This window comes from Macrotis lagotis, chromosome 1, assembly GCF_037893015.1.
Source record: "Macrotis lagotis isolate mMagLag1 chromosome 1, bilby.v1.9.chrom.fasta, whole genome shotgun sequence".
Taxonomy (NCBI): Eukaryota; Metazoa; Chordata; class Mammalia; order Peramelemorphia; family Peramelidae; genus Macrotis; species Macrotis lagotis.
Window position 1 is genome coordinate 914,539,292 of NC_133658.1, and position 13,743 is coordinate 914,553,034.

A 13,743-nucleotide genomic window follows, 5' to 3' on the forward strand; every position below is an offset into this window, starting at 1 on the left:
TCTGTGAGGAAAGGGGAGAAAGGACCCCCCCACACAGGAGAAATGGTTCTAAGTAGACTTCACCGGCCTGGCAATCAAACTCCAACCAGGCAATGGAGAACGTGCGCCTCTGCCCGTCCCATCGAACCCCAATTCCAAGCGGATCTACCCCTGCTCTGGGAGGTTGCTATTTGTAGCCAGGGCCAGGTGGGGTTTGGGGGGCGGGGGAGGAGCTTTTGTTCTTATGTTTTTCCTGAAAGCTCCCTGATTCTCCAGGCTGATTGTCAGTGGACCCCGAAGCCCTGGTAAGGGCAGCTAGTTACCCCCAGGGCCTCGGGCAGGGGCCCTGGGGGCCAGGAGAGGGTCCTGGGCCCCCACACTAGAGGCTGCCTGCCCCCTCCTCCTCACAGAGGCTCTGGGGCAGGGGGGCCCACCGAACCCGACTATAGGCGCAGCCCCCCGACTCCTGCACCGCAGAGCTAAGGCGGCAGGGTCTGAAGGCCTTCTTGAAGTCGCCACGTGGCAGGCGGCTCTGCGGCTGCGCAGAAGGCGCCTCGCGCCTACATTTCCCAGACTCCCCATCGCCCTCCTCCCAGAGGCCCCCGGGCTGCTTCCTTCTGCGGAGGGCGGACTCCGTCTCCCAGGATGCCTCTGCGAGAGCACGCAAGGGTCACGACCCCGCGTTGTTGCAGAGCCTTCCGCGGCGCCGGGGCCCCGGCTTCACAAAGTGGGGCGGGGGAGGGGCGGGGCCGGCCCAGCCTCCATTCTTCCGTGCGGGGAGAGTGCGTGAGTGCGTGCGGAGGGGCGCTGCCGGAGGGGGCGGCCCCGGGCTCGCCGCAGTCCGGGCCGTGCGCGGGCGTGTGCGCGCGGCCGCTGGCTGCCGCGTGAGCGCGGTGCGTGGCCGCTGCGTGGCCGCTGCGTGCGCGGCTGCGGCGGCCCGGCCTAGCGTGGGCCCGGGTCGGCGGCTCCGCGGGCGGGCGCGGGCGCGGGGCGCGGGGCAGGAGCGGGCGGAGCGGGCGCAGCGGGCGCGGAGGAGGAGCCGAGCCCGGGGCGCCGGGGCCGCGGTGAGCGCGGGGGGGAGGGGCGGGGCGGGGGCCGCGGCCGGGGACCCCCGGGCTCCCCTCCCCCAGCCCGTGACGTAGCGCGGAGCTGCCCGGCCCCGCCCCGCGCGACCCTGGGGGTGGGGGGCCCCAAGGGCGGCGGGGGGCGCCGGGGCTGCGCAGGAGGGGGCGCGGACCCCGCCGCTGACCGGGGGGCGCCGCGTCACGCGTGAGTGTTGCCTCCCTCACGAATCCGCTCTCTTCCCCCGTGCCAGAGTGCCCAGATTGTGCCCCGCGCCGCCTCAGAGGATGCCGTCCGGGCTGCCCCCCCCCAGGTCCATGGTGAGTCTGGCTTCTCCCCCCGAGTCTGCGCCCTTGTGCCCCCCGGGGGACCACGTTCCTGCCCGCACCCTGAGTGCTCGCCCCTAGCCAGTTCGGTCACGGGCTGTCGCGTTGATAACCTGACATCTACCACTGAGGCACAGAAAAGCAAAGCATCTCACTCGGGATCGCATCTTTTTAATGAGATTTTTATCTTCAAAAGAAGCTCCATTTTCTTTCCCTTTCCTCCTCAGTCCTCTCCCTCCCGTGGAGAAAAAGGCAAGAAAAACAAAACTGTTAGAAGCATGTATAGACGAGCAAAACAAATTCCCACGTTGGCCTTGCCCAAGTGATGTGTCTCCAAGAACATCACTTATCCGTAGCAGATGAGTAACGTAGCATCGTGAATTCTCCGGAATCATAGTGGGGTCACCATTGATCAGAGTTGCTAAATTTTCAGTTGATTCTTTTTATAACGTTGTTTTTATTATTTAAATTCTCCTGGTTTTGCTCATCTCTCTTTGCACTGGTTTATGCGAGTTTTCTTGGGTTTCTTTCAAACTGTCATCCCCTAAGATCCCCTGTTTATTTAGTCTTCTCTGAGTCTTCGTGACTCTGTTATGGGTTTTTCTTGGTAAAGATGCTGAAATGATTTGCCATTTCCATCTCCAATAGTTCAAGGCAAACCAGTTAAATGACTTAAGTAAGATCAAGATCATCCAGCTTGTGAGTGTCTGTAAGGCCAGATTTGAATTCCCATCTTCCCTGTTTGTGGCCCAGTCCATTGCACCCTCTAGCCCCCCCCATATGTTCTTTCCATGAGACCACAGTATATCAGAAAAATTCCCCATATTCTTAGTTCCCTATTTTCTCCTAGAGAATTTTTGCTTGTTCATTGAACAAAGAGTATAATGTACTGTGCCAGATACTGGAAGTAATGTGAAATAAACTCCAGAAAAGAGGTTTTTTACAAAGGGAAAATTAGATCCATTTGTAATAATAAGGGAATAGACAACCAAATGCCCTAGGAGCTGGGATTTGGTTGGCATTGGCATCACATTTTCTACCATGTAGCTCCTCACCCACTATGCACTTGATTAAAAAAACCTCTGAGAGTTTCTTAAAACTTGGAGTTGTCAGTAACTCTGCTAAGTCATCTGTTTACCCAGTCCAGTCCTGCCCATCTTCGAGTTGTCCATCCAAATGATATCAAGAAAGAACACATTCAGAGTCCAGGAAAGGACCAATGAGTAGGATTTCTTTCTTGATTATTACATTGTGTCAAGAACTACTATTTTCAGAATTGCTGCCTTTTGTAAGGGTTTCTCTTTTATAGATTCTCTTTCCTCCTTATCTGTTTTTCACCTTATTTAATCTCCACCTACCAGATTCCAAGACAAAGATAACAAGATTTTTCATCCCTGAATAGCAGCCCCCTCTCATGCTGTACGGAGTGTGACCCAGTGATGGGAAAGGGAGGCAGAGTATTCGAAGAATTGCAGCATGTGATGATCTGTAGAGGCAGCTGTTGATGTTCTCAACATGAGGTCACAAAGCCAATTTTCTCCTCCCCACACCCCAAAGAGTCCTCTCCTCTGACAGACCAGGCATGGCCATCTGCTCTTTTTTGATGGCCTGCGGTAAGAACAAGATGTCCTCTCTACTTGGAGAGCACTTTAATCATTAGGAAGTTTTACCCTCCCTAAATCTCTGTCTTCCACCCCACATTCTTGCCTCTGCCCCCCCCAGAGCCCAGAAAGACTTCTCTTTCACTTGACAGCTGTTCAGATATTTGAAGCCAGTGATCTCAGTTGACCAGGCTAATTATTCGCAGTTTCTTCAAGGGGCCTTCATGTGGTGTGATCTCAAGACCATAAACCATGCTCTATCCTGGGATTCCTGGGCCACAAGGATTCCATGGATAGATCGGGGGGGAGGGGGAGGATATGTATTTGTTTTAATTTTCTATAACTATTACAGTAGTTTCCTTCCTTATGTATTGTATTTTGTGAACTTCAAAACTTTCTGAGAAGGGTCTCGTGGGCTTTACCAGATGCTGACAAAAAGAGCCTGGGATGCAGTCACAGTGAAGCTGGTATGCACCCCAGAACTGCTCTGTGCTGCTGGTCCTTCCAAGTGTGGTCTGGGGTCCTCAGGACCAGGCAGTTAGGTCCATGAAATCAAAATTATTTTCTTGAAAATACTAGTGTGTTGGGGTGACTAGGTGGTGCAGTGGATAGAGCACCGGCCCTGGAGTCAGGAGTACCTGGGTTCAAACCCAGCCTCAGATACTAGCTGTGTGACCTTGGGCAAGCCACTTAACCCCATTTGCCTTGCAAAAATCTAAAAAAATAAAAGAAAAGAAAAAAGAAAATATTAGTGTCTTTTAAGTCTTTAATGTGGCATATTAAACCACATAAACAAAAAACCCTTGGGGTGATACTATTTTCGGTGATATTTAAGAATAGAAAGGGATCCTGACACATTTCACCCCAGAAATTCAGTTAAGAGCATCCTCTGATTCAATCAACCACCCCCCTGATTTGCCCATCTCTTCTGCATTTTTGACTAATAGGATGATGTCTTGTAAGAGAAAGAACAAGTTAATTAGTACACCTTCCTGCCGACTCTTATGACAGTGGAGGTGAGGCCTCTAGGGACCCCTTGAGATGGACCATAGACCCCTCCTTGACCCGGTCAGCTCCTTGGGGCCTCCATGGGCCACATGCTGCCTGGGCCCTGAGAGAGCAGAAATATTGGCTCTTTTAGGAGTTGGTGACATTCCAGGACGTGGCTGTGGACTTCACTGAGGAGGAATGGAGCTGCTTGGAGCCGGCCCAGAAGGACCTGTACAGGGATGTGATGCTGGAGAACTATCAGAATGTCCTCTCCCTTGGTAAGGACAACTTGCCCCTGGCATCTGGCCACTGGCCTAGCCCTGTGGTCTTGGAAAGGCCATGGCCTGGCTGAAGTGCTGAGTTGGGGTTTGTCTTCAGAGTTAAGGGATGGTCATGAATGGAGATGGTGATGGCGACCATGGCCAACAGTGTCTTGTATTTGAGGATCTCTGAGATGGCCTTCATGAGCGTTACTTTCTTTGATCCCACCCCAAACCTCTGAGACTAGTACTGCCATTATCTGTTCCAGAGTCCATAGGTCAGCAAGTTTTTATGGAGTGACTTCCATGTACCAAGCCTGGGAGTGGGACAGACCCCCCCCCCCCCCGCCCCAGTTTAAGACTGTCTGATTTTGAACCTTGGTCTCACCTCAGAGATGGAAGCATTGTGCTCAATGTTGGGGAGACAGACCCACGAAGGAGAGGATTCCTGTCATGAAGGAGCTTCCATTCCAGGAGCAGCATCTGGGCCATGGCCCCAGGCTGTCTCTCTGGGGCTTCTACGAAGGGGAATCTCAGCTTTGCTGCTTCCTGGCCCCAAGGAAAGGATCTTTGATTTATCAACTGGAAATCTGCTTTGTGGTATCTCCCTACTAGGTTCCTTCAGAGCAGATTCCCCCTGGAGGCAAGAAAGATTTCCTTCCTCTTGGCAGGATCACAAGAAATGAGTTTTCTTGGGTGCCACATCTGCTCAGTTTCTTCATCTTTACAGTGAAGGGCTGAGACCAGAGGAGCGCTCCAGACCCTTCTGGTCACATGGACCTGGTGACCCGACCCCCTTCCTGCCTGGAAGCAGCACAGCAGAGCACACCCTTCCCAGGCCCCAGCTCCTTGGTGCCAACCCCTGCCCGCCCTTATTGTTAAAGAGAAAGGGACTGCAGAGACTTCTGAGATGGATTTCTGTTCTTAGCACTTTGTCCTTTCTTTGCCTCCCAGGCCTGCCAACCCCCAAACCTCATGTGATCTTCCAGTTGGAGAGAGGAGAAGCCCCCTGGATGGCAGAGAGAGAAGCCCTGCAAGGCCTCTGTCAAGGTGAGTGAGAGAGGCAGAGCAGGCCAGAGGGAGGCCCTGGCCCCAGGCAAGCTGTGGGTCTGATCTTGAGCAGGATCCAAGCCCCAGCCCTTCTTTTGTCTTCTTTCTATAAGTCTTGAAATGATACAAAGAAATTTCAAAAAAATACATTTTTCTTGTCTTTATTTTTCAAATTTAAATTTATCCTGAGGTAAAGACTAAATCATTAGAAATCATTCAGTTATACATCATGAAACAAAGCCAACTCCTTTTCCAGAGCTAAGGACCTTGAAAAATAAAGAGATTGAGTAGGGACTCCAGAGAGGGGCCATGAGCTTTGACATTCCCCCCTTCTTTGTTCCCACAGAGTAATCAGTTCCCAATTTCAGGTTTCAACATTATTACAGGGAGCAGCTAAATGACACAGTGGATAGGGCACCAGCCCTGGAGTCAGGGGACCTGAGCTCAAATCTGGCCTCAGACACTTAATAATTACCTTGCTGTGTGACCTTGGGCAAGTCACTTAACTCCATTGCCTTGCAAAAAAAACAAACAAAAATCAAAACATTATTACAGGAACTTCAGCTAACTTAATGCTTTCAGAAGTGATAACCAAATAGTTGTAGATACAATTTCCTCAACTTCAGGCAGTCACAAAACACAAACAAATCATTACTTATAAAATGATTGCAGTTCATTTAGAGATATTTCTTCTCACAGAGAATTAGTATAGACATTACTTTTTTATTTTTTTTAAAATTTTTTAAAAATTTTTCTTAAAGATATTATTTGAGTTTTACAATTTTCCCCCATCTTGCTTCCCTCCCCCCACCCCCACCCCACAGATAGCAGGTCAGTCTTTACTTTGTTTCCATGTTGTACCTTGATCCAATTTGGGTGTGATGAGAGAGAAATCATATCCTTAAAGAGAACAGAATTCTCAGAGGTAACCAGATCAGACAATAAGACATCTGGGTTTTTTTTTTCCGAATTAAAGGGAATAGTCCTTGTACTTTGTTCAAACTCCACAGCTCCTTATCTGGATACAGATGGTACTCTCCTTTGCAGACGGCCAAAAATTGTTCCCAATTGTTGCGCTGATGGAATGAGCAAGTCCTTCAAGGTTGAACATCACTCCCATGTTGCTGTTAGGGTGTACAGTGTTTTTCTGGTGCTGCTCATCTCACTCAACATCAGTTCATGCAAATCCCTCCAGGTTTCCCTGAAATCCCGTCCCTCCTGGTTTCTAATAGAACAATAGTGTTCCATGACATACATATACCACAGTTTGCTAAACCATTCCCCAATTGAAGGACATTTACTGGATTTCCAGTTCTTTGCCACCACAAACAGGGCTGCTATAAATATTTTTGTACAAGTAATGTTTTTACCCTTTTTCCTCATCTCTTCAGGGTATAGACCCAGTAGTGGTATTGCTGGGTCAAAGGGTATGCACATTTTTGTTGCCCTTTGGGCGTAGTTCCAAATAGCTCTCCAGAAGGGTTGGATGAGTTCACAGCTCCACCAACAGTGTAATAGTGTCCCAGATTTCCCACATCCCTTCCAACAATGATCATTATCCTTCCTGGTCATACTGGCCAATCTGAGAGGTGTGAGGTGGTACCTCAGCAAAGCTTTAATTTGCATTTCTCTAATAATTAAAGATTTAGAGCATTTTTTCATATGCTTATGGATTGCTTTGATCTCCTCATCTGTAAATTGCATTTGCAAATCATTTGATGACTTGTCAATTGGGAGATGGCTTTTTTTTAAAAAAAATATGACAGTTCTCTGTATATTTTAGAAATAAGCTCTTTGTCAGAATCCTTAGTTGTAAAGATTGTCTCCCACTTTACTACAATTCTTTTGATCTTGGTTACAGTGGTTTTATCTGTGCAAAACCTTTTTAATTTAATTGGTTTTTGGTGATGTTCTCCAACTCTTCCTTAGTCATAAACTGCTCCCCTTTCCATAGATCTGACAGGTAAACTAGTCCTTGATCTTCTAATTTGCTTATAGTATTGTTTTTTATGTCTATGTCCTGTAACCATTTGGATCTTCTCTTGGTAAAGGGTGTGAGGTCTTGGTCTAATCTAAGTTTCTTCCATACTAACTTCCAATTATCCCAGCAATTTTTATCAAAGAGGGAGTTTTTATCCCAATGGCTGGACTCTGGGTTTATCAAACAGCAGATTATGATAATCATCTCTTGCTTTTACACCTAGTCTATTACACTGGCCCACCACTCTATTTCTTAGTCAATACAAAACAGTTTTGATGATTGATGCCTTATAATACAATTTTAGATCAAGTAGGGCTAAACCACCTTCTTTTGCACTTTTTTTCATTAAGCTCCTGGAAATTCTTGACTTTTTGTTTCTCCATATGAATTTACTTACAATTTTTTCTAACTGATTAAAATAATTTTTTGGAATTTTGATTGGTAGGGCACTAAACAGTTTAGTTTTGGTAGAATTGTCATTTTTATTATATTAGCTCTACCTCTCCATGAGCAGTTGATATTTGACCAGTTATTTAATCTGATTTAGTTTGTGTGAGAAGTGTTTTATAATTGTTTTCAAAAACATTCTGAGTCTGTCTTGGCAAATAGACTCCCAAATATTTTATATTGTCTGAGGTTACTTTGAATGGGATTTTTCTTTCTAGCGCTTCCTGCTGTTTCTTGCTAGACATATATAGAAAAGTTGAGGATTTATGAGGGTTTGTTTTATAACCTGCAACTTTGCTAAAATTGCTAATTGTTTCCAGTAGATTTTTGGATGATTTCTTGGGATTCTCTAGGTAGACCATCATGTCATCTGCAAAGAGTGAGAGTTTTGTCTCTTCCTTCCCAATTCTAATTCCTCCAATTTCTTTTTCTTCCCTAATTGCTGATGCTAACATTTCTAATACAATATTGAATAGCAGTGGTGATAATGGGCACCCTTGTTTCACTCCTGGTCTTATTGGGAATGCCTCTAGCCTCTCCCCATTGAATATAATGCTTGTTGATGGTTTCAAATAAATACTGCTAATTATTTTAAGGAACAGTCCATTTATTCCTACACTCTCTAGTGTTTTTAATAGGAATGGATGCTGTATTTTGTCAAAAGCTTTTTCAGCATCTATTGATATGATCATGTGGTTTCTGATAGATTTGTTGTTGATATAATTGAGTATACTAACAGTTTTCCTAATATTGAACCAACCCTGCATTCCTGGAATAAATACTACTTGATCATATGTATTATCCTAGTGATGACTTGTAATCATTTTGCTAAGATTTTATTTAGGATTTTTGCATCTATATTCATCAGGGAAATAGATCTATAATTTTATTTCTCTGTTTTAACTCTTCCTGGTTTAGGTAACAGTACCATATTGGTTTCATAGAAAGAGTTAGGCAGAGTGCCATCTTTCCCTATTTTTTCAAAGAGTTTATATAGGATTGGAACCAATTGTTCCTTAAATGTTTGGTAGAATTCACTTGTGAATCCATCAGGCCCTGGAGATTTTTTTTTTAGGGAGTTCAATAATGGCTTGTTCAATTTCTTTTTCTGAGATAGGGTTGTTCAGGTATTTAATCTCTTCTTCATTTAACCTGGGCAACTTATATTTTTGTAAATATTCATCCATTTCACTTAGATTATCAAATTTATTGACATAAAGTTGGGCAAAATAATTTCAAATTATTACTTTAATTTCCTCCTCATTGGTGGTTAGTTCACCGTTTTCATTTATGATACTAGCAATTTGGTTTTCTTCTTTTTTTAATCAAATTGATGAGGTTTATCAATTTTATTGGCTTTTTCATAATACCAACTTTTGGTTTTATTTATTAATTCAATAGTTTTTTTGCTTTCGATTTTATTAATTTCTTCTTTAATTTTTAAAATTTCTAATTTAGTATTTGATTGGGGATTTTTGATTTGTTCTTTCTCTAATTTTTTTAGTTGCATGTTTAGTTCATTGATTTCCTCTTTCTCCAATTTATTCATATAAGCATTTAGAGCTATAATATGTCCCCTGAGAGTTGCTTTGAATGAATCCCATAGGTTTTGGTATGTTGTTTCATTATTATCATTATCTAGGATAAAATGATTAATTCTTTCTATAATTTGTTTTTTGGTCCACTCATTCTTTAAAATGAGGTTATTCAGTTTCCAATTTACTCTGGGTCTACATCTCCTTGGCCTAGTATTGCATATGACTTTCATTGCATTGTGATCTGAGAAAGATGTATTCACTATTTCTGCCTTTCTGCAGTTGATCATTAGGTTTTTATGTCCTAGTACATGGTCAATTTTTGTATAAGTTCCATGTACTGCAGAGAAAAAGGTATATTCCTTTGTATCCCCATTCAGTTTCTTCCATAAATCTACCATATCTAATTTTTCTAACAATCTATTTACCTCCCTAATTTCTTTCTTGTTTGTTTTATGAATTGATTTATCTAGATCTGATAGTGGGAGGTTGAGGTCTCCTACTAGTAGAGTTTTGCTGTCTATGTCTTCCTGTAATTCTTTCAGCTTCTCCTCTAAGAATTTGGGTGCTGTCCCACTGGGTGCATATATATTCAATATTGAAATGACTTTATTGTCTATGGTACCATTTAGGAGGATAAAGTTTCCTTCCTTATCTCTTTTAATGCTATCTATTTTTGCTGCTGCTTTGTTGGAGATAAGGATTGGTACCCCTGCTTTTTTTTTACTTCAGCTGAAGCAAAATATATTTTGCTCCAACCTTTTACCTTTACTCTATATTATCTCTCTGCTTCAAATGAGTTTCTTGTAAGCAGCATATTGTAGGGTTCTGGTTCTTAATCCACTCTGCTATTTGCTTACGTTTTAAGGGAGAGTTCATCCCATTCACATTCAAGGTTATGATTACTAATTCTTTATTCCCCTCTGTGCTATCTTCCCTCTGTTCATATTTTTCCTCCCTTTCCCCCCCTTTTATCCATATTCCCCAGTATTTTGTTTTTGAATACCACCCCCTTCAGTGTGTTTGCCCTCCTATATCACACCCTCCCCTTTCTTTCCCCTTTCCCTTTTCCCTTCCCTTCCTTTTGTTATTTCCCCTTATTTCCTCCACTCCCCTTCCCTTTCTCCGTCCCCCCTCCCCTTTTCCCCTTTTAATACTTGAAAGGTTAGTTGTTTTATAAGTTAACTGAGTATGTGTAGGTTGACTTTAAGCCAAGTCTGATGAGAAGAAGTTTCAGGTGTTTCTCCTCTACTCCCTTCTTCCCCTCTATTACCATAGGTTTTTTGTACCTTTTAGTGTAATGAGATTTGTCCCATTCAATCCCCTCCCTCCTCCCGTCTCTTTCCTGTCCCCCTTTTTAGGGAGGTAGTGTATTTTTTTTTAGATCATTCTATCTAAGTCATAGAAAATTCTGAGTGTCTGTCCCTTCTAGTTCAATATATTCTGTTGAATAGAGTCAAAACTCCTGAGAGTTATCAGAGTCTTTCTCCCCAGTGGAGTTAAAGCCAGTTACATCCCATTAGATATCAGTCTCATGGATAGGTCATGGATGTCCATCATTTCTGGCTAGGTATATTCTCTCTGTTAGAGTTATATTTTCAGGATTTATGAGAGTCTCTTCCCCCCCCCCCCCCCCCCATGCTGGGATATAGCCAGTTTCAACTTACTGGATTGCATTTTTTTCCTTTTACCGCCCCCCCCCCCCTTTTAACCTTTTCATGTGTCTCTTGAACCTCCTGTTTGATGTCCAAATTTTCTGTTTAGCTCTGGTCTTTTCATCAGAAATTTTTGGAATTCTTCCATTTCATTAAATGTCCATCTTTTTCCCTGGAAGAGAAGGCTCAGCTTTGCAGGATGGAATTCCAAGCTCCGGTGCTCTTTGAAATACCTCGTTCCAGGCCCTTCTATCCCTTAAAGTTGATGCAGCCAGGTCCTGCGTGATCCTTACTGTGGCTCCTTGATATTTAAATTGTTTCTTTCTGGCTGCTTGCAGGATTTTCTCTTTTATCTGATAATTCTGGAGTTTGGCCACAACATTCCTTGGTGTTTTCATTTTAGGATCTTTTTCTGGTGGGGATCATTGTACTCTTTCAATAACTACTTTGCCCTCTGATTCCACGATATCAGGGCAGTTCTCCATCACTAGATCCTGTAATATTAAGTCCAGGCTTTTTTTCCTCTTCAGTGTTTTCAGGAACTCCTATAATTTTCAGGTTGCCCCTTCTCGATCTATTCTCGAGGTCAGTGGTTTTGTTGATGAGGTATTTCACATTTGCTTCTATTTTTTCTATTTTTTGATTTTGTTTAACTGACTCTTGCTGTCTCATGGAGTCATTAGTTTCTGTAGACTCCATTATTTTTTGGGGGGAGGAGTTTTCTTCATTAACCTTTTCCAGTTGGTCAATTCTACTTTTGAAAGAGCTTTCCATTTGACCAATTGAGGTTTTGAGAGAATTAATTTCTTTTTGCATTTGCTCATTTGAGGATCTGAGAAAATTATTCTCATTTTGTAATTGTCCAATTCTACTTTCTAAGGTTTTGTTTTCTTGTTGCAAGGTATTGTCTCCCCCAAATTTTCCAGTTGATTTTTAAACTCCTTCCTTATTTCTTCAAGGAAGTCTTTCTGTGCTGGAGACCAGATTGTATCCTCCTCAGATGTTCCAGGTCTCTCTGGGTTGGGGTCTTTCCAGGAATTTTTCTATGGATCCACCTTTCCACTGACCCTTCTTCATTATGCTAAGACCTTGAGTTGGGGGGGGGGGGCTGGTTCACCTGGGCTTGGGATTGCTAAAGGCTTTACTGAGTGCAGTCTCCGGCTGGCCAGTAGGAGGTGCTGGTTGCTTTCTCTGGAGTGTCTGTGACCTTGGTTTCGAGGCCTTCTCCCTTTGCTTGAGGGAGGGAATTGGAGCTATTGAATTCTTTTGCCTTCAATCAATGGTGGGCTTTACCCTGGCCTGAGGTCATTCCTCAGCTGGGCTGGTTCTTCTGCTCACACACCTGGGCCTGAGGCAGAATTAGTTTGCATTTGTCTGAGAAGAGGCCTCAGTGCAATGGAGGTGTGGGCTCAGAGTTTCTCAGACCTGAGGAGCCCAGGGATGGCGTCTACAGCTCTCCTGCACCAGACCTCTCCCCACAGCCCCTTCCCCAAGCTCCAGGGGGACAGCACCAACACCAGCACCTCTGCTTCCCTGCGGACCCAAGCCCCCTTCGTCCAGCCCCACTGCTGATCCAGCAGGTCCAGCTCTTGGGCCCTCAGACTCCTTGTTCCAATTCAGCTGTTGATCTGGCTGATTCCGGGCTGATCTTCCCTTGGAGCTCAGACTCACCTGCCGGTACTCAGCCAAGACTGCTGCGGGAGATAAATCCTGAGCTAGATTTTCCTCTCCTGGCTTTTCTTTCTGGGTTCCCTGGTTCGGATTTCTTTTAAGAGGTTTGTTTCATGTAATAGATGGGGAAGAGATCAGGAGACTTTAGAACTGTGCCTGTCTTCTCTCCGCCATCTTGGCCGGCTCTGTCTAGCATAGACATTACAATATACTATTGACATTTAAAATCTCATCCCATAGATCTCCAAAAGAATTTTCAAAGACCCAAAGTCTCATTTATTACTCTTTCTTTCCTGACAAACATGCTCTTGATTATCTCCATTTCACTTTCATTCTGAGATGATGCGGTCACGTTTCCATTCTCACCTTCAGGACTTGGATATGTGGTTTCTGCAGGGAGCCTCTCTGAGTGTTTTATTTTTGGGCCTTGCTGTGGCTGCATGCTTCGTCAGAGCTAGCCGTCACACAGCATATTAGGGTTTGCAACGTCTGTGACAGACTCATTTGAGTATATATCTGGTTATTGTGTTACATTCTCTCATCATCTTTTAGCCAGCCCGAGTCTCCAAATTTTGCCAAACTGAACCCTACCTTAATGGCATATTCTTGTACAAAAAGCCTTTTGAGCTTAATAGGACTGGCCCACTCTTGCCTCTCACTAGCATAGCCTTGGAGATCCTAGCTTAGCTGGGGTCACAAGAGACTTGAGGAAATTTATCTTCCCATCATCCAGGAAAATAGCAGCAATTTTCTTTTGCTTCTTTAAAATAATTGTTTATATCTTTTATTTTCACTTTATATGTCCCAGTGTATCCCTTTTTAATAAAGACAAAAGGAGGGGGGAGTATAGTTTAGCAAAACTTACAGTGCACTGAAAATGTCATCATATACACTATTCCCCCCTTTTATTTCTCACCTCTGTCTAGAAATGGGAGGAGTGTCTTCTAAGATCTTTTCTTTGGGATCAAGTTTGGTTATTTTAATTTTGCAGTATGCAATTCCAGGACTTTGTGCTTTCCATTTGCATTGGTGTAATCACTGCATGTATTGTTTGCATTACTTCTTAGAAAAGTCTGTGCTCTGATTTCATCATATTCATCTATATAACAATAGATATATAGTTCTTGTATTTTTTTGTCTCTTTCCCATAAAGAACACACACAGCTGACTCTTGTTTGTCAACAAA

The 13,743-nt window shown here is 44.1% G+C and overlaps 1 protein-coding gene across 5 annotated transcripts in view; it reads left to right on the plus strand.

Moving 5' to 3' along the window:
* The first annotated feature begins 686 nt into the window (after positions 1-686).
* The window catches only part of LOC141509814 (uncharacterized), a 28,951-nt gene continuing 15,894 nt past the window's right edge, over positions 687-13,743 (plus strand). The window contains exons 1-4 of one of the 5 annotated variants that reach the window (XM_074219612.1): positions 687-769; positions 1,295-1,361; positions 4,110-4,236; positions 5,173-5,268. In XM_074219612.1, the coding sequence (XP_074075713.1) occupies positions 1,329-1,361; positions 4,110-4,236; positions 5,173-5,268 (256 nt within the window). In that variant the 5' untranslated portion in view covers positions 687-769; positions 1,295-1,328. The other 4 variants (XM_074219613.1, XM_074219614.1, XM_074219611.1 and 1 more) reach the window with 4 other exon arrangements.